This window comes from Haplochromis burtoni, unplaced genomic scaffold, assembly GCF_018398535.1.
Source record: "Haplochromis burtoni strain Fernald_Lab_line unplaced genomic scaffold, NCSU_Asbu1 Contig_289, whole genome shotgun sequence".
Taxonomy (NCBI): Eukaryota; Metazoa; Chordata; class Actinopteri; order Cichliformes; family Cichlidae; genus Haplochromis; species Haplochromis burtoni.
In genome coordinates this window covers 175,346-201,177 of record NW_024582650.1, presented here as the reverse complement: position 1 = coordinate 201,177, position 25,832 = coordinate 175,346, and the positions used below count along the sequence as shown (strand labels likewise).

General features: G+C 41.7%; 2 protein-coding genes across 5 annotated transcripts in view; both read right to left on the bottom strand.

The window, feature by feature from the left end:
* gsk3ba (glycogen synthase kinase 3 beta, genome duplicate a) overlaps positions 1–3,255 on the bottom strand; it is a 35,762-nt gene extending 32,507 nt beyond the window's left edge. For 2 of the 3 annotated variants that reach the window (XM_005944881.3, XM_005944882.3), the window contains exon 1: positions 2,322–3,254. In XM_005944881.3, the coding sequence (XP_005944943.1) occupies positions 2,322–2,409 (88 nt within the window). In that variant the 5' untranslated portion in view covers positions 2,410–3,254. Of the gene's footprint in view, positions 1–2,321 lie in introns of all 3 variants that reach the window. The other variant, XM_042227886.1, reaches the window with a different exon arrangement.
* A 2,452-nt stretch (positions 3,256–5,707) lies between these two features.
* Positions 5,708–22,654, bottom strand: gpr156 (G protein-coupled receptor 156). Of its 2 annotated transcripts, XM_005944880.3 has the most exons (10): positions 22,196–22,654; positions 18,138–18,290; positions 14,659–14,786; positions 14,457–14,577; positions 14,264–14,374; positions 11,994–12,119; positions 11,640–11,735; positions 10,994–11,230; positions 10,134–10,292; positions 5,708–8,681 (listed from the first exon to the last, which is right to left on the bottom strand). In XM_005944880.3, the coding sequence occupies exons 2-10, from the start codon at positions 18,276–18,278 to the stop codon at positions 7,353–7,355; spliced, it is 2,448 nt and encodes an 815-aa protein (XP_005944942.1). In that variant the 5' UTR covers positions 18,279–18,290; positions 22,196–22,654; the 3' UTR covers positions 5,708–7,352. The 2 variants fall into 2 exon arrangements, with proteins under 2 accessions (XP_005944942.1, XP_042083825.1); XM_042227891.1 differs by having other exon boundaries at positions 18,138–22,654.
* Between the last annotated feature and the right edge of the window lie 3,178 nt (positions 22,655–25,832).

The window sequence follows — 25,832 nt, the reverse complement described above, 5'->3', positions numbered from 1 at the left end:
CATCTTTCTTCTAAACCCTGAGCGATTCCGGTGGTCCTCGTCTCGTCTGTAAGCCCTGCTGTTTCGTTTGGAATCAAAGAGTATAATTAGTTCATTTTGTTCTCGTCATCACTTGTAAAACGTGAGAGGGGGACAGACAGGAAAAAGGAGAAAAGAAGAAGAGAGAGCTGCTGCTTTGAGATGCTAAACAAGCTGCTCATTGTTCCTGGCCAGCTGCCTCACCCCCCAAAAAACAAAACCTGAGGGTGCTCGAGTGGGTGTGTGAATGTACTGTATGTATGTATATGCATGTGTGTTTCCGTCTGCCTGTGTAGGAGGGGTAAGAGCATTCTCTCCAGGATCATACGCAGTGGCTACAGCTGTTTAGGACCATCAGCCAAGTTATTACACACACATTTGAGTGCATATATCTATCCAAGTGTGTGTGTGTTATAGGATGGTGGAGGAAAGGATAATAGTGGATGACATCCTGGACCGGATGAAAAAACAAGTCTAGGTAGATTCCAGTTAAGTGACACAGTCCAAAGTACAGTTTTTATACAACTGAAACTGCGTACCACATACCTCTGTGTGACAGAGCCTACCTTAGATTAAAACAATAACTAAAAAGAAAGTTAAATTATATGTAGCTGCTTGTTACAAGAAAAAATAAAACTCAGTGATTTAGATTTGCTATCATCCTTGATCGTTAAAGATTGGGAACTAGAGCAGGGCGATATGACCAAAAATATTTATCACGTTATACATCTGAAAATTTGCGATAACGATATAACTGACACTAGACAAAATACTGAAAAATTTTACAACAGGGGACATCTGAGCAATCAGCCACTCTACTTTCCTCCATGGAGATGAACACCACCTGCTGTTAGACATCAGATTATCAAACACCTATTTAATTGAGCAACTAGAGGTTCAGCTTATTATTTTAGTTGATAAAAAAAGTACTGAGTCACCAGATGAGTCTCTATGAGAGAAAAAGAAATCAAGTTGAGGATCCAAAACTTTTGTCTGAAAAAATTAATTCTCACATTTAGCAGACCTGACCCATACATGCACCTGGGGCGAGACAAGAATTAGGCTTGGGTTTGGAGAGTGTGTGTGTGTGTGTGTGTCACAGTGCACTAATCGGTTTCCAGCACCAAGGCCCAGACATGAGCCTGAGCTCAGGCCTCACCCGCCTGAGATACATCATGCTCACATCACAGCCTTAAGGCTCCATCAGCATTCCTTAACAGGTACGTGCCCTCACACCCCACTCCACTCCACCCCACCCATCTGTGTGTCAGATAAGACAGGGGTGTAACTAGGAACTGTGCAAGTGTCCATCTATGACAGTCGATACTCATTAATAATAAAGATGCTATACTTATAAATTAATTTCAATGAAAAGACTTTTAGATATGTAAAGTGTTAATTTGATGTTATTTAAACTGACTGAGCTCTAACTGGGCCATTAAATATAACCAACACAGCAGTAGTATATTCAGCATGGGAGCGAGTGCGCCTTGCCTTGAGATCGTCGTGGTGATGGATAGACTAGACGAAAGAGAGGCGTCTAGCACCCACTTTGCCAGCCCCCCACCCCGCCACTTGCTCAGCTGACAGGCCTAGTCAGTCGCATGGCTTCCTCTCTGCAGCCAGTCTATAAGCGGTCTCCGGCACCGTGCCACCGTGGCTTCATGAACAGGATACTCGATGTCACACTCCCTCCGGTCGTCGCGACACGGCCCGTGGAAGTAGTGGAAACAGGGCTAATAAACCACCCCCCGTAGGATCGCGTCAGTTTTGCCCGACTCAACTACGGGCGCACCTTCCGTTCTGACAGTTGCGTAATAGACCGGACCTATCGCTTTAACTTCATTACGCATGTGATTGGTGCTGTGTGGCAATATCTCTACGCGATCTAATCTACATTCAAATGGACAATAATCAGGCCGGATCTGCGGTGGAAGAAGGAGGCTTGGTTTTGACCTGGGCCTGTGCCAACACTACCTTCCTATGGCCTGGCCCGGCCCTTCCCGGCGCGGCCTGCTAACCCTGCTCCGGCTGACCGGCCCCGGGGCGGCGCGACAGAGCGCGTAACGCTGTGTGCCAACATCGGGGCGAGCAGCAGTGTGTGCCGCTCAGCACCATCCACTGTCTCGCTCTGTGACACACATATATGACAGAGATAAGCTTCCCGGAGCTAACCGTATGCTAACTTGACACATTTCCAGTCTAGTTAGTGAGAGGACACTTAAGCGAGCATATGCAGCCCACGGTGGGCCTGGTGCGTGCAGGAAAAGTCTGCCACTCTAGAATTACACGGGTGTACTTACTGCTGACTTTCATGCTGCCGAAAGCTGAAGGCTGCGGCACTGGCTTGCAGCTCTCGGCGAAAGATGTGGTCCTGGGCCGACCCGACATGATCCGACGATCCCCTTGATTCTCTCGACTGTGACTTGCTTAAACGGCGGAGCTGATCGATTCGCCGAACCTTCTCATCAAAAATAAAAAATAATAAAAAAAAAATTCCAAAAAGGAGGGGGGGATGACAGTAAATTAATATCACTGTAATTCACGGGGAGGTCAGCTAGAAAGAGATCCCCTTATCCCAGGAATCCTTCACACTACTTCGTATCGCCACTAAATGACCCTTTTCTTTTCCACCGACGGTCTATCAGAGCATCGTTTCCTCCTTGTGCTCCAGGATTTCTTTCAGCGGGCCTTTGAAGACACGTATCCGACTAAAATAGTCATGAATCTGGCCTCTCCCTCCCTCGCCCCACGGTTAAAAACCAGCGGTAATTTCTTTCGGGGTGCGGAATCGATTTCACGGAGATGAAGAAGGGTTAGTTCAGATGCTGATCCGGTGCGGATCGGTGACAAATGCGGCGTTTTCTTAACGATTCGGGACACATGCAGTTCCACTTCATATCCCGATGTGGAGGCTCAATGATCCGACTGCCATGGCGGCTCCCTCGCTACCCTAGCCTACAGACGGTCCAACGGAAAATCTGCCAGCTGCTACAGTCTTCTTCAGCGAATTCACTAGCCGTACGCCGACTCTAAATCCAGCCTTGCCTCGGTTAAATTTCGGTGTCTTTACCGAGACCCCAGGCCGGCGAGCTCCTCAGAAAATACTGGTCTTTAAGCACAGAGTGCGACGATACGAAATTTCTTTTTTTATTCCTTCCCCATAGGTTTCAGGCTCGCAGTCTTTGTCGCTGCGCATGGTAGGTACGCCGTTTCCGCAAATTGTTCGAGGGATTGCTCCGGCGTCACGGAAAGACGTTCACGCTGCTGACGTAACTCGCGAGGGAGAATAGGAAAACCGTGAACGCGCGCACGGCGAATCTGGGGTGGCCGATTGAGCCAATCAGAGAGGGTATCCTACAAAAATGGGCGGCGACCATTTCACCGCCGTCCAATGAAAACCCCGCTCTCGAGCACCACATGGCATAATTTGCTCGGCACCGCCCTCGCGACTTCAAAGGCTTTTTTCCTGTGCCGCGTCGGGGACAAGGGGCGGGCCCGTTCCCGGGATGGATGACTTCTTCCACCAATGGAGAGCCGAAGCCGGGCTGTCAGTTCAAATGGACCCAGCTGTCACGGACACGGAGCACCGGTGGTCATGCAGCACTGTTGCTATGTTAGTTACAAAAGCCTCTCCTTTATCGCTCCCCAACACTTTTTACCACACGCGGCCCTCGGGCACATCCTTTTAATTAGTGTCATCCTGCTTAGTAATGTAATAATGTGCGCGTGCACGCGTCTCATCCTTCTATTATAACCTTATCTTACATGTTTAGCATCGTACGTCCTGATTTCACATTTAAACTGCTGTCTCTTTGTGTGTTTTAAAGATGCAAGATAAACAAAGCTTTTGTTATTATTTATTTAATAAAGGTACCTAATGGATCAGTTGGTTCTGAAGATTCCTTTGACTGATGTTTTTTTTTTTTCGCTTAATTTTTGGTGATATTTTGATGTATATAGTTTCTAAAAGGAGAATAATAGGCAAAACCTTCAGCTAGCAATCTCCCCTGTGGACTCAGCTCCCAGTTTGAGGAGACAGATACCCTCTTTACTCTTGGGTTAAAACTCCTTTTTTCTTTTAAGCTTATAGGTAGGACTAGATCAGGTGACCCCGAACCATGTCTTGATTATGATGCAATATTGCTGGGGGACTTGCTAAGATGCAATGAGCATTTCTTCTCCTCTTATGGCTTTATGCTACAGCTGCATTTACATACCACTCCAGCATGGCATTAACTTTTTTCTTCTCTCTGCCATTGTGTTTTGTCCTTGTCTCTCGATGATCTTCTTTGTCTGTTCTCTTTCGTCTTACCCTTGAGAGGGCTGTTGATTTCCACTGACATAATATTTATGAACGATTTTAATTAATAATAGTGAAGCTGCAAGGAGCAGAGGTAGTGAAGGTGGATGAGTTTAACTACACTGAGTCAAAAATCCAAAGCAACGGACAGTGAAGAAGAGAAGTGCAGAAGAGAGTGCAGGCAGGGTGGACTGGGTGGAGATGAGTGTCAGGGGTGATTTGTGACAAAAGCAGCATGAGTGAAAGGGAAGGTTTACAAGATGATAGCTGATGGTAGGTTTGGAGACAAAGTCAGAGAGACAAGGATGAGAGGACTTGCAGAGGAGGGATAATAGATATATTTTAAAAATGGAGCTGCGAGGCTGGAGGAAAAAGAGGAAGATCACAGAGAAGGTTCATGGCTGTGGTGACAGAGGACATGCAGATGGCTGATGTGACAGAGGAGGATTTAGGGATAGTGTGAGAATGAGGCAGATGATCCATCGTGGAGCATGCAAAAGAAGAAGAAGAAACCATTAATATAAATTTTAAATGAGGTGTTAATAATTGAATGCTGTATCACTGAGTCAAAAATATTCTAAATAATCTAGAACTGTGATTTATTACTGATCTATAAAGCAGTTATTGTTAACAAACCACCGAAAAGGTTGGAATTTGTGCAGTTTATGTTTGTCTGGTGATCTAAAATCGCTGAAGGTGTATCTTGTTCTTTTCTGCAAATGCATGTGAGTGTCACTAACTGTACTGAACTCTAATTATATGTGTGCTGCATTTCATGAAATGGCAATAAAGTCTATCGTATGCAGAATCCAGAAGGGCAGGAAAGTCTTTCCCTGTTCACAGTGATACAGTTGCTAGTGTATCTTTTATGCAGGTGTGTGTGTATGCGTGTGGGTTTTATTCTCCGTATCAAAGGGAGTTTCTCCCAGGCTGGCCTTCAATGGTTCATATGCTGAACAGAGAGCAGCAGCATCTTAAAAGCAGGCAGCTGAGCAGAAGTAACGCAAGACACTGTTTTGCCTTCATAGCAACACCTCCCCCGGCAAACATACATTTTCCCATTAGTGGAGGGATAAAATACGAGAAAGACAGAGAGTAGATAGCAGAAGGGAGTGGAAGTGAAGGGCAAGCTATAAAAGAGACATGAAAGATACGAGGGAGAAAAGGCTTTTGTCTGTGTTTCAGGAAAACCCATGAAAATGTGGTGAAATCATGGTGGAGATTTAAGTGATGGGAAGCCTGGCAAATATTTTAACTCAGGGAAAATGTTGCATTTAACATGGAAATCATATAAAGGTGAGGTTTAGTATTTAACATCAAGTCAGCACTCACATTCACAGAATGCACATTGTAAATTCAAACTCAGAGTCAGCAAAGGAACATAACAACATTTTAAGGAATGTTTATAATAAAAGAAACATAAAGTAATTCTGGGCACCAAAACATCAACAAATAAATACAGAAATAAATACAGAATTGCACAATTGATAATAGAGCGCACATTTGTTCTGTGAAAACCTTTTATGTTGCATCTGTTTATGTCATTTTTCATTATTGTGTCTCTTCTGTCAGTATATTTTGAGAACTTACATGAGTTAACTAACAAAGCACCTGTCTACAGTGCTGTGCAAAAGTCCTGATTTCCTCAGTTCACAATATTTTGCCAGGAAAATATGAAATAGATGCATAAATATAAATAGAAATACAGTATATAAGGAAAGAAACAGAGTTTGTACAAGTATGACCACCTTTATTCTTTAACACATGCTGAACTCTCTTAGGCAAGCTTTCTTGTAATTTCTTTAAGTAGTCTTCAGTAATAGTTCTCCGGGCTTCTTGAAGGACAAAAAAACTCTTCTTTGGATGTTTTTTAATAATAATAATAGAGTGCATTTATATAGCGCTTTTTGGGGCCCTCAAAGCGCTTTACAATTCCACTATTCATTCACTCTCACACACTGGTGGAGGCAAGCTACAGTTGTAGCCACAGCTGCCCTGGGGCAGACTGACAGAAGCGAGGCTGCCATATTGCGCCATCGGCCCCTCTGGCCATCACCAGTAGGCGGTAGGTGAAGTGTCTTGCCCAAGGACACAACAAGGACACAACAACCAAGACTGTCCGAGCTGGGGCTCTGCATTTATAATTCCATCAATTTTGACAAGATCTCCAAAACCACTACTTGAAAGGAAATCCCAAACCATGACAGAGCCTCCGCGGTGTTTTACAGATGGCTGTAGGCACTCATTGTTGCACCTCTCTCCTGGTCTCCCACATATATGTTGAGGAAAACTGAAACTATAATTCATAAGAAATATCGTGGGCTGATAGCACCTTGAGAATCAATTCGTGGTGCAAAAACTGTGTTTTATATCTGTGAAAATGTGTTATCTTCGGCATTTATTTTTATGGATTAAGGAAATGGAAACAAATTATGCATTTTGGAACGGCTGCTAGTAACAAAGTGCCTAAACATACAATTTAAAAAATTTTTTGATAAGTTGTCTGTTATCATTGTCATCAAACACTTTTTATGTTTGAATTATTCAAAGGTAAGTGTTAAAAAGATTAACAAAAAACAAACACAGAAAAAAACATGCGTCTCATGTGAAAAAGAAAGAAAAAGCAGCCAATGTCCAAAGACAAATGTCCTTCAGAACCACTCAAAGAATTAAAAGAAACTAAATATAAATAAATGAGTAACTCAAGGCTTTTGCACAGTACTGTAAGTGTCAAAGGTTTTCATCAGACAGTAGAAATAGTAATCCAAATAATCCAAATAATGCCACAAGTAACTAAAAAGTAAACAGCATTATGTGTTTTTAAGCTACAAAAGTTTTAGTCTCATAAATCAGTCACTGTGACCTATGGTGCAACACAGAAAAACAACAATCTCTGGGATGTAAAGTTCCTATACTGTAAGCTACTGTCGAATGTCCCCCATCACAGAAGTACATCCGTTTTAGCAACCTTTCTGAGAATATTCATTCAAGTTTTGGAACTGGATAAATGTGTAAAGTGCAGTAAACGTGTTCATACGAAGGTGGGTTTGAGGTCTTCTTTGAATACCACAGGGCGTGGTGAGCGGTAGAGGCTCAAGTAGTCATCATACTCGCTGTCAGAGGAGTCTGAGGAGCTGTCTGAGTACAGGAGGGAGCCTCGCTGCAGGCAGGAGTCACAGTAAGGACGGTGGTAGTAGCAGTAATCGGTTGAGCTGCTGGAGTCTGAGTCCGAGTACCCACATGAGTCTCGAATGTGTCTGCGGTGCTGCTCGTTATCACCGCCTGCTCCCACATCCTCTGGAGCTTTACGGTTTTGTTCTTCACAATGCACGACCGAACATCTCGGGAGCCTTGAAACACACCCCTGACATGTTCTCACTACTTCACGCACTTTCGTGTCCTCCTCCTCCTTTCCCTCTTCAAGGTCACTGTTGTGATGTGGGATACAGTTATCATCCACAGTAATATCTTCTGGACTTGGGAGCGCACATGTGTCTCTTGCTCTTGCACAGCCAGGAACCTCAGAGCCTGTGTAGAAGCAGGGAGGAGCTAAACCTCCTCTGGAGGAGTGAAAGGGCCGCCGCCTTTTTCTCATGGTATAAGGCGAGATGCTAGGGTAGCGAAAGAGTGCAGGAGAGGGAAGGGAGCAGGGTGTCCGTGGGGAGAGAGGGGAGAGTGTAGAGTCTCTGGTCAGTTTTTGCTGAGAAGGTATCCTGGGCGCCTGATCGGGAGATCGAAGCGTGGTTTCCGTGATTGCATCCACGCTGAGTTCCTGTAGGATCTCCTGCAACTGTTCGCTACTAACAAAACCAGCTGGTTTAGTATTTGGTCCCACCTGAATATTTAGGCCACTATAACTACCAAAGGTTTCAGCCATAGAGGGGTTCAACCCTCGTCGGTACTGTAGAGAGGTCACAAATTGAACTGTCTCCTCTGGTGTCCTGAGTAAACCCATAAACGGGAGGGATGCGTCCCGTTTGAGAGCAGATGCATTGTTTTGAGTTTCACAAGCAGGGATTTTGGTGGGAAGAGGGGAGGAAACAGAAATGGGAGCGGAGTAGTTTGAAATAGAGGAAGGAGCAGAGGACGGTGTAACAGCAGATAATGAACCATGAGCAGCAGTGAGGTGAGGCGAGAGAGCAGAGGGCGAGAGTGTTGATTTAGTGTCTTTCTGAGATTGAGAACAAGTAGAGGGGCCTTCCGACTGGAGCTCGGTCGTCTGAGTGGAGGATGAGTTGAGGTTAGTGGCAGAGGAGTCCATGTCTTGGTCCTCAGGGTGCTGGCTCGCTGACATGAGTCTCAGGAGTTTATCCTTGGCGTTGTTCACCTGCTCCTGGAGACTGTCGATCACGGCGTTCTTCTGAAAATTGTGGTGATACAGAGAAGTGAAAACATTTTGACACATACTGAGAAAATGTTGCTAGAAAAATCTGCCACTATGAAAACTTGGCACGCATCAGTTTCCTGCCTTTTGAATCAATATAAACAGAACAGTCAAGCAGTGACAGAAAGTCGTAAACATATGGTTAAGCAGCTGGTGCCACTTTGATTCAGCACTGACTCAGCCCTGTTTCATCTACACCACTAATGAAGTAATATGAAGGTGTCAGTTTTATATGTTGTACTGAATGTGTTTGTCACCTAATTTTGACAGTAAACTAGTCTGTTAAGAGGACTACCTGCAGCTTCAGGATGTAAACTCTTGAAATTTGTTTTTGTGTTTAATATAGAGACCAGTACTTGGACAGTGCATCACACACATTATTATAGATGAGGAACAAAGATGTGTCCAACACAGAAGCTGGGGGGACATTATAAGTGCCTTGTACGCTATCAGAACTGTGCTCTGCTGCTCCATTTCCATGTAAGTTTATTAGGTATAAAATAGAAACTAAAATAAAATAAAAAAGACTAGACACACTTAGTTTGAAGTAACACAATCCATTACCTACCGGTACTTTATTTACAAAACCCTTTTTCTCAGATAACAAGAGCCTTTATTAAAATCTGACTCTCTCTCCCACACTTTGCCTTTTTCCCTGTCCTCCTGCGTTTGCTCATAGGGGATCATATGATTGTTAGGGTTTCTTTCTAATACCCGAGTCTTTACCTTACTGTATAAAGCACACTGAGTGGACTATTGATGCTGTATAAATAAAATTGACCGAAATTGAAATTTTTGTTACGTGTTAAACAGCCTGGAATCCTGATATGTCAAGTTTTTTCACATCCATACCCACAATATAGAGAGATGTGAAGCATATAGTCGAGGACAATTTGAGTACAGCAAAGTGTCTGCATCAGTTTGCAACGCTTTAAAAAAGGCCACTAAATTGCAATATGTGCTACCGCAATACTCAAAAAATGACAAATTGTTTAAAATCCTAATTGAGTTTAGCGACGTGACATATTTGCAGCCACGCCCCGAAGCATACTCTACTTTGGTGTTGATTTTACTCTAAAGGTTACAATTCTTTACTACACAAACCTTATGCTCTATTTAAAAAAAGACAGTGATTGTTACCATAAACTAATCAAGGAAGTTTCTACTGAGATCATAAATAAGAGAAGTGGTGTCAGTTCCCCATATTCTTGCAACCAGAGGAGTCACCCCCTACTGGCCTTTATAAAGAAAGCACATTTCGTCTACAGGAGAGGAATGGAAAACTTAAATCATCTGCAAAAAAAATAAAGATTACGTGTCTTATAATTAAATGAGAAAGTTCTACTGCAGCTTTATATGATTTCTAACATGAAACAAAGATGATTTCTTACCGAGTGGCTAATTCTGAGAAGAAAACAGTAACGTTACCTCATTAAGGAGTTTCTTCATTGAGCTGTTTTCCCCCAGCAGGTAGAAGATTTCATCCTGACTGTACACAGATGGCTGACTCTTACTGGGGCTGCTGAAATACTTGGCCATCTGACTCGGGTTGTTCTGATCTTCTTCAAACTGTCGCCACTGGGTCAGCTGTATGGGGCAAGTGAGATATTTTAGAGATATGAAAAAAATGTAGTTTTTTTTTTAACAAAAAAAGAAGATATATTATCAGGGTCATTTGATCTGGAATATTCACCAGGTGTATTTGCACAAACTGCTCACTGTTCAGCTATTTCCTTCCGTTCCAGAGGAGATGCATTCCTTTACCATAACAAAAGTCCTCTGCTAGACTCTTAGAGAGTCATAAACCTGTTTGCGACAGCCTACGTAGTTTTGACTCATAAACACCTTGTGTGTGAGTCACCCTCCACTGACAGACATGGAAACCTGGCACACATAAAACTGCATGTGTGAGCACCGCAATCACTCACAGATTTACTACTTTATTCAAATGAAAAAGAAAAAGTCATAACCAAAGCTACCATTCGCGTGTCTATTTGTCATCTGTCTGTATTTAGTTTCTGTCTGTCTGATTGAGTCTGTTTATTTACTGCTGGTTTCTAAACATAGTATTCTATTATTATATAATCAGTTTATCCTTCACTTTAAGTAAATACGTTTGCCATATTTGAAAAAAAAAAAACCCTCTGTACACTGAAGCATCATTGTGTTCGCAAAAGTGAAATGGACAATCAGTAAACATAATACTTCTAGACACGATAAAGTTTATTTTCCAAGTAGTTTTCTGTTACGCAGATGCTAAAAAATGGAAAATGACATCAGTGTCTGACCTGAGGCACAAACAGCATGCAGTTTGTAGCCAGCGTGCAGATGAAGATGGCTCCAGCCACAGTACTGTAGACCAGGTTGGGCCAAGTCTGCAGGAAGATGGACACGGGGGTGGCAACGGCGGAGGAGCAGGTGACCAAAGTGACGCATGTAATGATTGTAGGAGACTGGTTGACTGGGGGATGGCTGACATTACTTGTCAGTCCAGCTAGATAAGTGCCATAGAGGAGAAGACAACCCTAAAGAGAAACAAAGTAAAGACAAAGGGCATTAAAAGAAAAAAAAAGGAGAAAAAAAAAGAAACATGGTGGATAAATAACCATTATTATTGTTTAAAAATTATTCATATTATACAAAAATGAATGACCAAAGTCTTTCAGATGTTAGGTTCTTTAACACTTGACGTCTGAAACTATCATTTTGATTTGATTTCTCAAATTCAGCAGTTTTATTCACATATATTCACTTAAGTAAAGCACTTGCAATGGTGTGTTTACATAATGCAAACTGGAGAAAACTGTACAGCATACAGAAAACACAGAAAACACCACGTGAAAGATAAATGATGCCATCAAAATAATGCAAAACTTTAAAATGTGCATTTTACTGATACAAATGTATAATAAAGTTTGAATAGAGACTAGTTACCTTTTGGACAGCAACAATAATGATCCACAGATTTGAGTACAAAGAAGTACAAGAAACCAGCTGCGACAACGAGTAGGAAACATCTCTTTCCATCACCTACATCATCAAAGAAAACAACACACCATCAGAGAGTTGATTTATTTAGCTGTCATCATTATGTATGAGTTTGTCATTTTCCAGTCACAAATTCAATTTTTCCTGCAATCTCATTCAATTTCACTTTACATAATTTGACAGCAAAAAGCATTCAGGTGAACATTTAAGTCCCATGCATTTCAGTTTTCATCATTCTTAATGAAACCAAGTCATTTTACAACTTTTTGCTCAGCTTCAGGAAGTCACCAATAATCCTACCTTGACAACAGCTCCCACAGATCGTGAGCACCTGATGGGGTCGGTGAGGTTCCAAGCGGTGAGAATCAGCATGTCCACCAGGATCAACAGAGCCACCATACCCATCAACTGGATGTCCCTGATTATCTGACACATAGAGCACAGTCCCCAGTTATTATTTCACCAGTGGAGCATTTTCATTCATGTAGCGACACCTTGATTAAGTGGCACAGTTATCAGATTGGATATGCACAGTAAAGAAATTTATATTAAGCAAAAACAAGCTTTGTCTCTTATCCATGGCCTAACCTGCTAGTTATTGCTTCAGAAACATCTCTGAATATCTCCTAAGCAATATAAATACCTGGGGCAGAACATGCTTGATGAATCTGGTAAATAGAGGAGGAAGAAAGAAAAATACATAATACATACTGACTATGTAAAAAGCAGCAAAGCGCAAAAATCAAATCACTTATATTGTTGCTTTCTGCAACAAATGTAATTGGACATGAAATTTTTATTAAAGAAATTTTTATCAACAAGGTTTGAAAGTGAGATGAAGCCAAGAGGTGGCCATGGTGACTAAAGATGAAAGGCGATAATCCCACAAACCGATGGTAAAGACCACTGAGGGTGTTACATGCTTCTCTGTGCACCAGCACATGTGCCAGGCCGTTATTGTTTTTTCTGTCATCCTTTATTAACCTGTTCCCCCCTTTCTTGATCTATTCTTTATCCCTAGTGCTGCACACCTATTAAAGATGTTCTCTCTGCTCTTCCTCACCAGCACCAGCATTATTGCTCAGTTGTTCTTTTTTGCTGTTTTTGTTTGTTTGTTTGTTTTTAATTTATTCCTAGTTCAATTCAATTCAATAGTTGAGTTGGGAGTTAGTGAAAATCATGTTTTCAGTCTTGGTTTTATTAGTTTAGTTTACGACTATTAGTTTAAGCTGGAATCTGATTGCTCATTGTGTAGTTGTTCATGTTCTTTCTCTCTTGTTTGTTTATGGTTGGGCTCCTATTCCTTGTTATATCTATTTGTTTTATTTTTTTAAAGAACTGTTTTTGCAATATTAAACATTTGTTGAACTGCAGCAGTGTTGTGGCATCTCATATGTTAGGGTTCTTTGAGCCATGGATTTAGGGACCATAACATGAGAGGCCCTGAGTCCAAATCCCAGACCAGCCCCCAAATTTTGTATCTTATCCCAGAATCAAACTGTTATCTGAACATAAACTACTATACCAACATATTACAGTGGTTATATTGTTATGTGTTGGCCTTGGCTGTGTCTAATCTGGCATGGCTCAATTGCCTGAGCACGTAAGAAACCAGATTGTGAGATGTCATAAAGATAGAGAGGGTCCAAGAGTGTAAGTAGGCTACTTGGCATAAGTTAAAACAAAGAGCCAGGAGTGATTAAAAAGTAAAAAAGGTAAATGAAGATCCATGTTAACACAAACAGGCACAGTGGACGGCCTTAAATACAGCACAAATACACAATTTGCTATTTTTTGCTACATATAATTTGACTGAAAAGCAGATGGCGTGTTTGATGGTGGACAGAGTATCAGCAGAAACTAATGCATCAATAAAAAAAAAAACCCTGAATGAATTAAGCCTCTGCAGAAAGAAAGAAAAGAAGGAAACAGCAGCTTAAAAACAGCACAGTGCTGCACGATTCGCCAAAGATCATGAAAAGAAGCATTGTGACCATTAGTGAAAGCACTTTTAGTTAGAGTTACAACCAAATAAAAGCAAGAATAATACTTCAAGTAAGAGGAGGTCAACAGTGCTGGCTGTGAAACACGAGTGCAAACAATGTTGGGGAGATAGCAAGTTTGTGCCCAGAAACTGAAGGAAGGTTGCCCTGAGGTCTTAACAAAGTGGACACAGGAGGAAAGAGTGAAAACTATGTCCCCTAATTCAAAGAGACTACATCTGGAGTGTTTTAAAGTAGAAGGTCAAGCAACAAAATTCCTCCAGCAAGGAGCAGCTGAAAAGAATCATCTGTGAAAAGCACTTCCTCCAAGTCCAGGAGGATCAAATTTATCACCAAACCTACAGGCAAATATACAAAAATATATATATCTATATATCTATATATAGATATATAGATATATATATGGACTGTAGACTATGTAGTGTCTTTGTTTTTTCGTTCACATCTCAAAGTATCTACTCATATTTGTGTACTATATAAGATACTTCATGTATCCTAAAGTCCAAATCTTTAGATGCTGACAACAAACCCTAGGAAACCACCAGGAAAATTGAAGAGCATGCCTACCACTCTCTTGTCCGGCACGCGCTGCGTGAACACCCTGTACAGTCTCCATGTCTTCCCCAAAATTGGGCCAAACACCAGGGTACTGCCTACACAAAGCATCCACATGCGAGTCTACGGTAGAGAGCATGGTATGATTACTTCAATCTAACAATGTCAACGCTAATACAGAGCGGTGAAGGGAAGTTGGACTCACTTGTAGAACAGCTATAGATGCTCCACTTTCTTCGACGGCAAACAGGAAACCGCTGCTATAGGTGAGGACACTTCCACAGAGAGTCAGGGCATTGAGGTTGGGGCTGGACATCTTTACTATCCTAATGACATGACACACATTATGTTAAATGACTTCTGTAAGCCTCTCTTTGTGTTTATATACTGCGTATGCTTCACTGTACCTGTTGTTTTTGAAGCGCAGGGTGAAAAGGAGGAAGCAAAATGCCAACAGGATTCCACAGGAGAGGAGCGTCCATACCACAGCAATTAGCACCGATGAGAGAGAGCGCCTCGGGAGCTCTGCTACCATCTGCAAACGAATACATGCAACATGCAAACATGCATCCAAATTATTTCAGATGCTGCTCTTGTGCATCTGAAACTCTCATTTTTTGAAATCACAGACACAAAACAATAATAATAAAAAAAGAAACACGATTCATTTGGACAAACACGATTTTATTAAACAGCAAGAATTACCCTACAGACTTGGAACTTTTTTTTGCACAGTTGAAACGTTAAATTGAAAACTAAACGAAGCATTCAAGTAGAGATCGCACGTTACGAAGTTTTAGTTAACAGGCACGATGATGAGAGGTGCTGAGTTGACCCCGCCGTGATTCCTCCGTGGGTTAAAGTAGGGGAGAAGTCTGCCACTGAAGGTGCACCCAGTGAAGGAGTAGATGTGAGAATGAGAGTCCACGTTGTAAAATGAAACCTGTCCCCAGCCCATATCCACATACACCCCAATTCTCTGGGGCTTCTCAATCAGCGGGACACACACAGGGCTGTTGCTGAGCGCCCAGTAGCTCTCATCCTTTCGCATCCCCAGCGACCAGTAGCCCCTGTCGGGGTTTAGCACATTCCCTCCTTTTCTGGTCACCGTTTCAAGCGCAACTCCAATATCCCATTCTGTCTTTCCTTTCACCTCGACTTCATAGTAGAACCTTCCAGCAGAGAAGCCCTCCTTTCCCAAAACGCTCACACAAGGGTAAAATCGCTCTGGGTTGTCAGGAAGGCCGAGGGATACGTCACCGTGATAGACCTGCTTCTTGTTTTCAGACAGCACCAGCTTGGGATGAGCGGTATCGGGATCCAAATGCACATCCACAGCATATCGCTGAGCTTTCTGAAATTCGGATTCGCAGAGCCTCTTCACCTCAGCTTTTACCGTCTCCTCCAGCTGACACATTACTCTCCTCACCGCTCTCCTCACTATGCCCACATATTCAGTACTCTCTAAGCAGGTGTCGGACCAGTCTTTGGTGGCTGGCACTGTGGCAAAAGCTGGAAAGTATTGGAGAAGATAGAGATCATCGTCGGTGAACGAGAGCTGCTCCAGTTCATCTCTCCTGCAGCTCAGCTGATCAATCTCCTGCTCCAGCTCCAAGATAACCCTGCTGGCCATGCTTTCTACTTGCTTCTGCTTTGCGCCAATCACCTCGGCCACTTCAGCCTGGCCTCTCTGGACAAGCTGGAACAGCTTGCTGAAGACGCGCAGACTCTCTTCAGTCTCCCTTTCTGTGTTTCTCCTGCTGATTTGAATGATTTTATTGATGTCACAGATTTTCTGCAGTCGGCGATGGATCATTTCTCCCACCTCTTTTTTTGTGCTCCCGATCTGAGCCCTTCTGTTCCGGCTCTCATCCTCTATACGAACAGTCTGATGAGCCGTGTGGTCTTTCGTAATGCAGATCTGGCACACGTACACCTGGTCAGTGTTACAGAACAGGTCGAGCAGCTTTTCGTGCTGCTTACAAACCCTGTCTTGCATGTTTATCATGGGCTTAATCAAGCGGTGTTTCTTGAAGGTGCCTAGAACGTGATGGGGCTCTAGATGAGTCTCACAAAATGAGGCCAAACAGTCCAGACAGGATTTAAAAGCCTTGACTGTTTTTCCAATGCATACATCACATGAAACCTCTCCTTTGTGGCCCTCTGACTGATCCATAGCACTGCTCTCATTTTCATTTTTCTTTTCCACCAACTCCTTGAAATGAGAAGCCACCTCCGATATGAAGGTGTTAACTTTGAGGTCAGGCCGCATGTACAGCTTGTGCTTGCACATGGGACACTGAGGCATGTTAGAGGTCTGCCAATATCTTTGTAAACACTCCCTGCAGAAGTTGTGCCCACAAGGAGTGGACACTGGCTGGTTGAACAAATCCAGACAAATGGGGCAAAGGAGCTGCTCCTTGGACAGCACACTGCCAGCTGTGGCCATATCTAGAAGCACAGAGAGAGAAAAAACAGGTGGTGTTTTATGCAATAAGTTGGCTCAGCTTCTTGTATTTTTGTCTTTCCACTATAGCGCTAGGGATAGGAACACTTGGTGCCTGGTGGGCTGTCCACATCCACAAATAGCAACAAATGCATGGTGTTAGATTTCATCAAAGAGTATTTCACTTTAGCTGAGCAGTTTTTATGTCAGTTGAGGTCATTAGAAAATAATAAAGAGAGCCCATAAAGACACTGAACTAAAGGATAATACTATGTTTCAATACTATTTTGTCATGTTAAAAATTACCATAACAAAGAAAACCGCAGTTCGCTGTTCTTCCCTCCCCTGGGTGAGGATGCTATACACTCTGAGACACACCCATGCATAAATTAACATCCGAAAGTGAAAGAAATCAAAGCGATAACTCACCTCAACTCGTTGTGGCACGGCACGAAGAGAAAAGCTTGTTTGTGTTCCTTTGACACAGCGTCTCGGCTACTTTAGCTTCTATTTGGAAAGTCTTATTAGACTTTCTTTGCCTGCCTCACGGTGCTGATCTCCGCTGACTCGTCTCTTAAGGGCACCAGTGACTGAGACGATACTAAACATAGCTTCGGTAGTCCACCCCTATTACCTTTCGGGATATGTACCATTCAAATAGCTCCTCGAGTAGGATAGTAGCACACTCCTAGCTTGCTTGGTGTGTTTATTTACACGGCTCACTTGTTCCACTGACCAACCGACCAACATTTAAAATCTGCATTTAAAAGTAATTTGAAAAAACAGTTTTTTTTAGGCTTTGAGTGAACATCTCTCGATTAAAAGTAATTTGCTAATCGAATTAATCAGAAGTAGTTTCACCCTTTTCACCCTTTCACAAGGTCAACTGCACAAGACATGCCAGTGTGCCAGCACTTTGTGATGTAAAAAGAATCTGTTTACTGTGTAAATGCAGGAACATGTGCATGTGACATCTGGATAGTCTAGATACACAAATGTGTGACAAATTAAAGGAAAAACTAACTTGGCCAGCTGAGCTGACCACAAGAAAAATCCTGTTGATTTATTATGCTGTAAGAGTAATTTACTGGCATTGTAAGAGTAATTGTAAATCTGGACAAAGTTGTTCACCCTCACCTTTATACTCTGGTGAAACATTGAGGGTTTGCTGAGTGGCTGCATGTACATTAAAACGACATGAATCATATTCTATGGCCTTCCTGTCAAGAGCTCTCAACCAGCTGAACACCTATGGGAGATTTTAGACTCAATCATCTATCATCAAAACCAAGAATGAAGGGATATCTTTTGGAAGTATAGGTTTCTGAGTTTCTTTTCCTTTAATTTCTCACCCATGAGTATACAGTATGTGCTTGGCATTGTTATATTTTTCATTATAAGTATATATATTAACATGAGAGAGTGACAGAGAGAGGTTACCGTGCTGAGACTGCATAGCCTCTGCAGAACGTCGAGGCTGTCCTGCCTGCTGACTCCAGATTGGATGAAGCAAAATGGGGACTCACACTGGGAGCTGCAGTTCAGCTCAGGCTCCATGATTGGCACCAGTCCGTCCACCATCACAAAAACATCCTGTTAAGCAATCAATAGATTTGATGATGTGATAGATGTGATGAAACGGACAGAAGAAACACACTGCTCTTTGTGAAAAAAACCCGAAAACACTAAAATCACTTATTCCTGTTTTGCGATAACATTTTTACTGTATAATTATTTATCTTACTAATGGACCAATGTACTAAATTCCACAAGATACTAGAGACCAAGAAAACACATGTAGTGGCATTTTGCTTCTGTTTCCAGGTTTATGATTCACCTGACAGTTGTAGGACCTGAAGCCACCACAGTGTGGTGCTCTGACAGAAACCTCTGAGACGAGGAGTGACAGGGACAGAGACAGTGATTGTGCATTGCATAGATAGCAGCCCAAACAGAAACAGGCATTTTAAACAGACAAGAATATTAGAATTACTAGAATATAAATAAGAGATGTTATTAGGCATTAGTGGTATTTCCAACTTTAAAATAATAAACATGTACAACAGGAACTCTGTTTCTGCTTATCCTCAATTTTTACCATCACCTTGTGAGGTAAACTAGCAAACAGTGGACCACAGCCTGTGACAACACACATTTTCACATTGACCAGGCAAAAGAAAAAGGACCAGCAGAGCTAATTTAGCATATCAAAGTTAACATTTCAGGGTTAAGATTTCCCCGACAGCCAAACAATTCACAATTATACCTTTAATTTAAAGCATCTGCAACTGAAGAGGTAAACTTTAATGCCAAACAACAGTTTGTCACTCTTGCCGCAGGAATTTTTATGAGGCTGCTCTGGGCTGCACTGACATGTTGCACGTTTAATTATGCGGCATGGTCTCACATGATACTGTGAGCTGTAACTAGGACAGACGAGAGTCTGATCGTTGTAATCGCTGCTGTGACTCAGCCACATGTTGCTAAGACGATGTAAGACTACTTGTATCGATACAAATTGGCAGACCGGTGGGTGTTTATGTGAGTAGAGTGCTATTAGGCATCACACGTCTCGCCTTTGTAGAATGACTAAGGTAACCTGAAAGGCTCTGGGGCTGTTCAGTTATGGGATCAATCAAAATGAAAGGGGGAATTGTGCAGAAATAGTGTAGTGTAGCAGTGTGGCATAAAAACATCCCATTTGCAAGCTCCTGAGTGAAAATGATTAAGCAGGGCTGACAGTAATGTAAAGTATAAGGCATTTCCAAATATTAAGGGTGTTTTCTGAACAAAGAAGCCATCTTTTCAATATATCTAGGAAATGTCTGGAGTTCCTGTTCATATCCTTTTGTCACTTTCCAAGTTTAGATCACAGTTCTTCTGCTTCCTGCAGGAAAAGCCGTCAGCGAGAGGCATTTCCGCAAGTTTTTTCTCAGAATCCTGCCTCTGTAGCTTTCAGCTTAGGCCAAAACCCACCCCCCTGCAGAGGTCAACATCCAACTGTGAGGGGGTCACAGTGTAAGCAGGGAGAGCAGTGCTAGACTCCAAGCTGAGCTTGGTTTTATGGACATGTTTTGACAGTTCAGAATAATCATGAGGAGTGTCTTTTGAAGTCCTGAAGGCTAAACCGCAAGTAATACCTGAGCTACCTGTAGCCTTGATTGTCTTACTTTAAACATGGGATGGGCCTAATGGGCTTAATGTGCCTGCAGCGGGGCTTTCACTTTTGTACTTATAAGTTTGTCTTAAAAAATAAATAAATAAATAAAAAACTGTATGCAGTGATTTGCAAATCATTTGAACCCTGCATTTGACTCGCTTCATAGACAACGTATCAGATATTGAGAAACATTGCTTTGTGGAAAATAACAGCACATTTTGGGACGTGACAGTTTGAAATGGATGCCAAAAACACATTTCAAAGATGTTGGAACAGGGATATGTTTCCCACTGTGTTGTGTCACCTCTTCTTTTCATAACATTCTCACCTTTGGGAACTACAGAGACAAATTGCTCTTGTGAATGGCATTTCCCCCCCAGGTGTGCTTGATATGCCAGCAGATTGAAATTTCAGAGCCAATTTCATGACAAAAATGTTTTCAGAGATTGACAGCACTGGACTCCAGGCAGGCCAGTTCAGCACCCAGATTCTTACAGGGTCTGTGGTTGAAAGGATTTAGCTGGAAAATATTGCTCAGAACCTAAAAACTGTATATGCTGTTTAGTATTAATGGTTCCTTCATGGCAAGTTTCACAGACTGTGGCTTGTATCTGTGCAATGATAGTCTCTGCACCTGCCTGTTTTAGATGACTCAGACCCAGAGAGGCATATAGTGTTTATGGTATTGTCTTTGCATAATAAAACTTTCACTTGTATTTCTGAATGCAGCAAAAACTGTGCTCACTCTCAGTGGTTGTTAGCAGTGTTTCTGAGCTGTGAAGTGATTTCCACCATATTTCTTTTTCTTGTTTAATGCAAATGTCCAAAAGCCCAATCATCACTTTTGGCTTTTTCCTTTATGTGAAAAGATTTCTCTCTATTCTCTGAATTGTTTCATAGTTTTATGCACCACAGAAAATGAAATTCAAAAATTATTCCTCACTTTATGTTGAGGACTATTTCTAAGTCTTTTGTTGTTACAGGATAATCCTTTTTAAATGTATTTTATGACATCTCCATTTAAAAAAAAGCAACAAGTTTGAAAATTATATTTATTACAATTATATTTATTCTTCTTGCATTTTAAACTAAATAGAAAACCACAGCCAGTAGTTCCACATGTTTAATTTGGCAGATTTCTTTTTACACCAGATTCCCTTCCTGATAACCCCAAAGGGATTTATATCTCCTTCCTGGATCGACTCGGGAATGTTTAATTTGTAAGCTTAATCTGTAAATGACACTATAGAGCCGTAGGTTAAATAATTTAAGAATCATCGCAGTTTCGCTGCCTTAAAATAAATAAACAAATAAAATAAAGTGAGTGTCTTTAAATGTTGGTAACAGGGGTGTACCACTGTGCCTCCCTTTGGGACACATTTTCTTAAATTCTTAATTCTTATTAAAAATTGGAGTAAAGCCCATTCATTTTTCTGTCAATCACTCTGTTCATCTTTTAAGATTAGAGTGTTGTAACCATCAGATGTAAAGCCTGGTTCAGGGGCCATTATTGAAACATTCCTTCATAGCCAGTAATCCGTTTATAAGTTTATTCCCTAAGCTGATTTAGAACGCAATTACTGGCACTAAAATCCCACCTCAGGCCATTTCTGGGCACATCATCCATTTTTTTTGGAGGTTCTGGATTATATATTTTATAGAGACATCAATTCATCAAAATGTATATTTTCTCTGAGAACGGAAGTAATTTGACTATACAAGCAGAAAATCTGATGAGTTCTCAGCGTATCAGTTTAAATTTTACCAAGAAAAAACTATAGAGAAACCTTATGTTATTAGCCTAATTATTTAGTCATTATCATGAGAGTAGATACTGTAGATATAACATACAAGGATTGCATGTGGATCCATGCAAGCATCATATTAAAATATTATGTCATTAGTATGGGTCCAGATAAATTTCATCTGATTTTAGCCATACCGTCCAGACTTTGCACAGAGCATAAACTGCATGAAACGTGCGTGTCATCACTGCTTTGTAATGAAGCACCAATAAAAAAGAGAAACAGATAACATTAAAATAAAGTGAAGAAGAAAGCAATGGTTTATGAGCTATAAAAATTTGAATATTGGATAAAACACCTGTACGAGATCGCTTAAAGAAAATAAGCCTTCCTCCGGGTTCGGTAGCATAATCAGCTGTGAAGTGCGATCCTATCCGGTAAAAGAGGCGACCGCTCATGGCTGTAATTAGTAGGCTGTACAGTAAAGCAGCCAATTTGTCAGCTAAACCCGCTGAGAAGAAGAAGAAGAAGAAGAAGCAGAAGAAGAAGAAGAAGAAGAAGAAGAAGAAAATAATGACTTCAAAAGAACAAACCTCGATCTTCAAACCGCACGCAGGATCCCATTGCTTCGTCCCGTCTCGGACTCCATGTCGCCAGACTCAGAAACCTTATGATAATAAAAACTGAAAATAAATTAAAATATAGTTCCTTATCTAACATTGCTACATGGCTTTCGCGGCCGCACACTTGGAACGATTCCCGCCCGTCACTCCGGAAAGAGCCCGTCACTCTGGAGAAGTTCAGCAGAACTCTGGAGTCCTCCTTTGCGCACGGAGGAAGGGGAGGGCGCGAGTGTGAGCGAGTGTGTGTGGGAGATACTGTGTCTCTCTCTCTCTCTCTCTGTCTGTCTGTCTGTCTGTCTGTCTCTCTCTCTCTCTCTGTTTCTCTCTCCAAAAAAGCGAATTCAAAGCGTGATGCGGTGCACGATTGTGACAATGTGGGTCCAGTACGGTACAGGGGCCCCTCGGGGACCTGCGTGTGGCAGATGGGACAGGGCGGCGCTCTAACTATCACCAGTACAAATAAATAGAGTGAAAACAGCGCTCGTTTTAATGGAAAGAGAAACACACATCATCACTGTTTATATTATTGTTATTTTTCTTTCAAAGCAGACGTTTATGACGGATGGACATGAGATCGCCGTGCAGCCTGATGAGGACAGATTGAGTTTCTCAGATTGCTCAGCGAGCCTCTGCAGAGGTATGTCAGCATTTATTCAGCCGGCTATATGAGACATAAAGGTGTTATTAAGACGTCACTGTACAGTGTGAGCCTACACGGCGGGTCATTCCTGATAAGGGAGTGCCACCACTGAGAGCTGTAAGTGGGGAAACAGAGACAAACCCAGATTATCAGAAAAGAAGAATATGCGGATATCCACTCATGCGTCCATCTGCCCCCATTAGTCCCATTCACACGATATAAAATTTTCTCCCATGGCTGTATTAATCTATAGGTTCACTGCTTTTAAATTTTAAAGTCACTTAATCTATATTAAAACTCTGAACAGACGCATAGCTCCCTGTTATTTCAAATAGGCCACAGTACGTGTTTACAGTGCACCATTGTTTCATGTTTGAAAAGCTTTGTGCTCCTGTGGCCTTTCCCCGGAATTAAACATATAAATTATTCTGGCATCGAAACTATGACAAACCAGATTTTCCAAAACCGGAAAGCTTACAACAGGGGCCCTGCAGCAGTTATCCCAAAAGTTGGGTTTCATTTTTCAGACTTCTCAGGTGGGAACCAGGTGAAACGCAGACGCAAACATATTTACGTAAACAGGATGAAATGACTGTGTTGTGGTTAATGAACGCCCAAACAGCTTCCGGCACATTGAGTGTATTCTTCAGTAACAGCATTGTTTGTTACTTTCAACAAGTAAATATTTCAAAGCGGAATTAAATTCAGTGCAGGCTTGTAGTCATGAGAAGAAGAAAAAGATAGTAGTTGTTTTTATTTGTTATTTTTAAAATTGCACTTAAAAAATACAAGAAATTCTCTAATTTGTTGAGTAAAAAGACATAAAACACGATGTAGGCACTTGACATCCAGCTGAGTCAATGCAAATGACCCATTGTTTATTTGTGTCTTTTTTGGACCTATATTACATTGCAATATGCATTATTTGGAAGATGGTTTTCATGTCAGTGGCTGTGGCCAAACTGTTGGTTTTAAATATGATAAAGTGCCGGGAGAACCGATTATTATGAAGCATGTTAAAATATGTAATTCAACATCATGTATTTCATTAAGGATAATTAGGTCTTCATTGGAGGCTGGCAATAGGACCTTCTGAAAAATGCACTGACTACAGTACTAATCACTCATCAGTGTAAGAAAGTTTTAAAAGAATGCACAAAGAGCTGGAGTGGAATATGGGACGAGTGTTTTTAAGCTCATAATTTTTCTTGTGAGCTAAGCTCAAATGACATGATGTCAGTACTCCACTGAAAGGCTGAAATGCTGTCACCAGCTCAGTTACACCCAAAGTGTGTCGATCACTCTCAGGTTTCCTTCAAGATCAGGTTCAAAATAACTGCAGCAGCAGGTGGACTGCAATGATGCTCAGGTTACTAGGAGCTTGAATAATTGATGTGAGGACAGGGAGGGGGCTGTCACCCATAAAGCAGGAGTCAGACAGACGAGGCTGAATGGGAAGGCGAACTGGATGAAACAGGACACATGTTGTTCCACTGAGCTTAACATTGAGATGTTATAATTACCAAATTAAGGTATCAGTGAGAGCCTCTATCTTTCTCTGCCGTGTTGTGCACATGGAGCAGCTGGAAGTCCACCAAACCAAACAAAAAACAAGCAAAGCTTATAAGCTCCTGACACACCATTTCCTGTTGAACCACTCCTGAATGCACCGCTGTTTCCTGACATGGAAGCATCTGCATTTGTGGTCCAACATGTGACCGCAGCACCAACAGCGTACTGTGTGGGTGGAAGCACATTGTTCTACGTTTGAAGCATCACAATCTTTTTTTTTTTTTTTCCAGTTCCAAGCTGTCCTTGCCTGAGCCCGGACGCTCCTCCGTGACATGCCCAGGTTTGCCCACTGACATACCGGGAGACAAAGCCCTCTCTGGAACACCGCAGATCCTCCTGCAGTGTTGCTATGGACCTGGATTAGAAACTTTGAATCAAAGCTCCCAAGCAGGTTCCAATCATGGTGTTTCTAAAGCAGCGGATTATGATAATGATTAATGTGGTAGCTGTAAAGCATCAGCCTACACGCTTGTTAAAAAACATAAACAGGTAACAAGTGATTATGCAATAACTGACAGCTAAAGTTAAACAGTTTTAAAGACTCCTGACGCATTAGGGGTTTGTTTACTCAAATAACTGTTATTTAATCAAATTCTCATTTTAGCTCCATTTATGGTCTCCATCTAATCATTCTCATTTTCATCGTTAGCTATATTTAATTGGATTTAATGCTTTCTGTTATATAATGTGATTGATTACATTGTTTACATTGATGTCAAAATTTGTCAAAATTGTATGATTTCAGTTTTGAAAGTCATTTACAGCTTACAACTTTTTACAGAGTGTGAAACTGTAGATCCAAAAAAGGAGTTTGCCGTGTCACCTTTATGCAGTCTTTAAGCTATTTGATCTGTCGTATACACTTCTGACACTCAAGCGAAGACATGCAACAGTTTTAGCAAACGCTGAAGCAGACTGCTGTTAAATGCTTTGGAAAGACTGAAAAAGTGATGCTTTTTTTGCAGCCATTCTTTTCTACTACACATCATCAATGAAAGCTGCAGTCACATGTTCCTTATTGTGTGTGATTAGCTGCTGCACATGATTTCTTTCAAAGTTCCCGAGCATTTCTGTGACAGTGTTGGCTGCTGCAAACATTTGCCTGAGATGAATGAATAAGAGATAAGTGATAAAAGAAGACTGAATGGCTTAAGGAAAACAAAGGAAGGGAAGAAGCTATAAACCAAAAAAACAAAAACACAGTTGCTCAGCTCTGGATGGTTATTTACCTGCCACTTCTTCTTACGCCCTTCTTGCTTCTCCGAACTCCAGCCTGATTTTCACTGTCGGCGGGATTAGCGGTATGACTTTGAAGACAAGGCTTCCTTATTGACAGGGTGTCTGCAGTGTGCGGCTGTCATAAGTAATAAGTGTAAATTTGAAAGCGATCGTGTG

Excerpts from the sequence above, each read along its gene's own strand:
- gpr156 (XM_042227891.1), bottom strand. The coding sequence starts at position 18,278 with ATGGTGGACGGACTGGTGCCAATCATGGAGCCTGAGCTGAACTGCAGC. Across the intron at positions 12,120-14,263 it reads GCGTGCCGGACAAGAGAGTG|ATAATCAGGGACATCCAGTT; the intron begins GTAGGCATGCTC and ends TCTATGTGTCAG. Across the intron at positions 10,293-10,993 it reads GCATGCTGTTTGTGCCTCAG|CTGACCCAGTGGCGACAGTT; the intron begins GTCAGACACTGA and ends TGCCCCATACAG.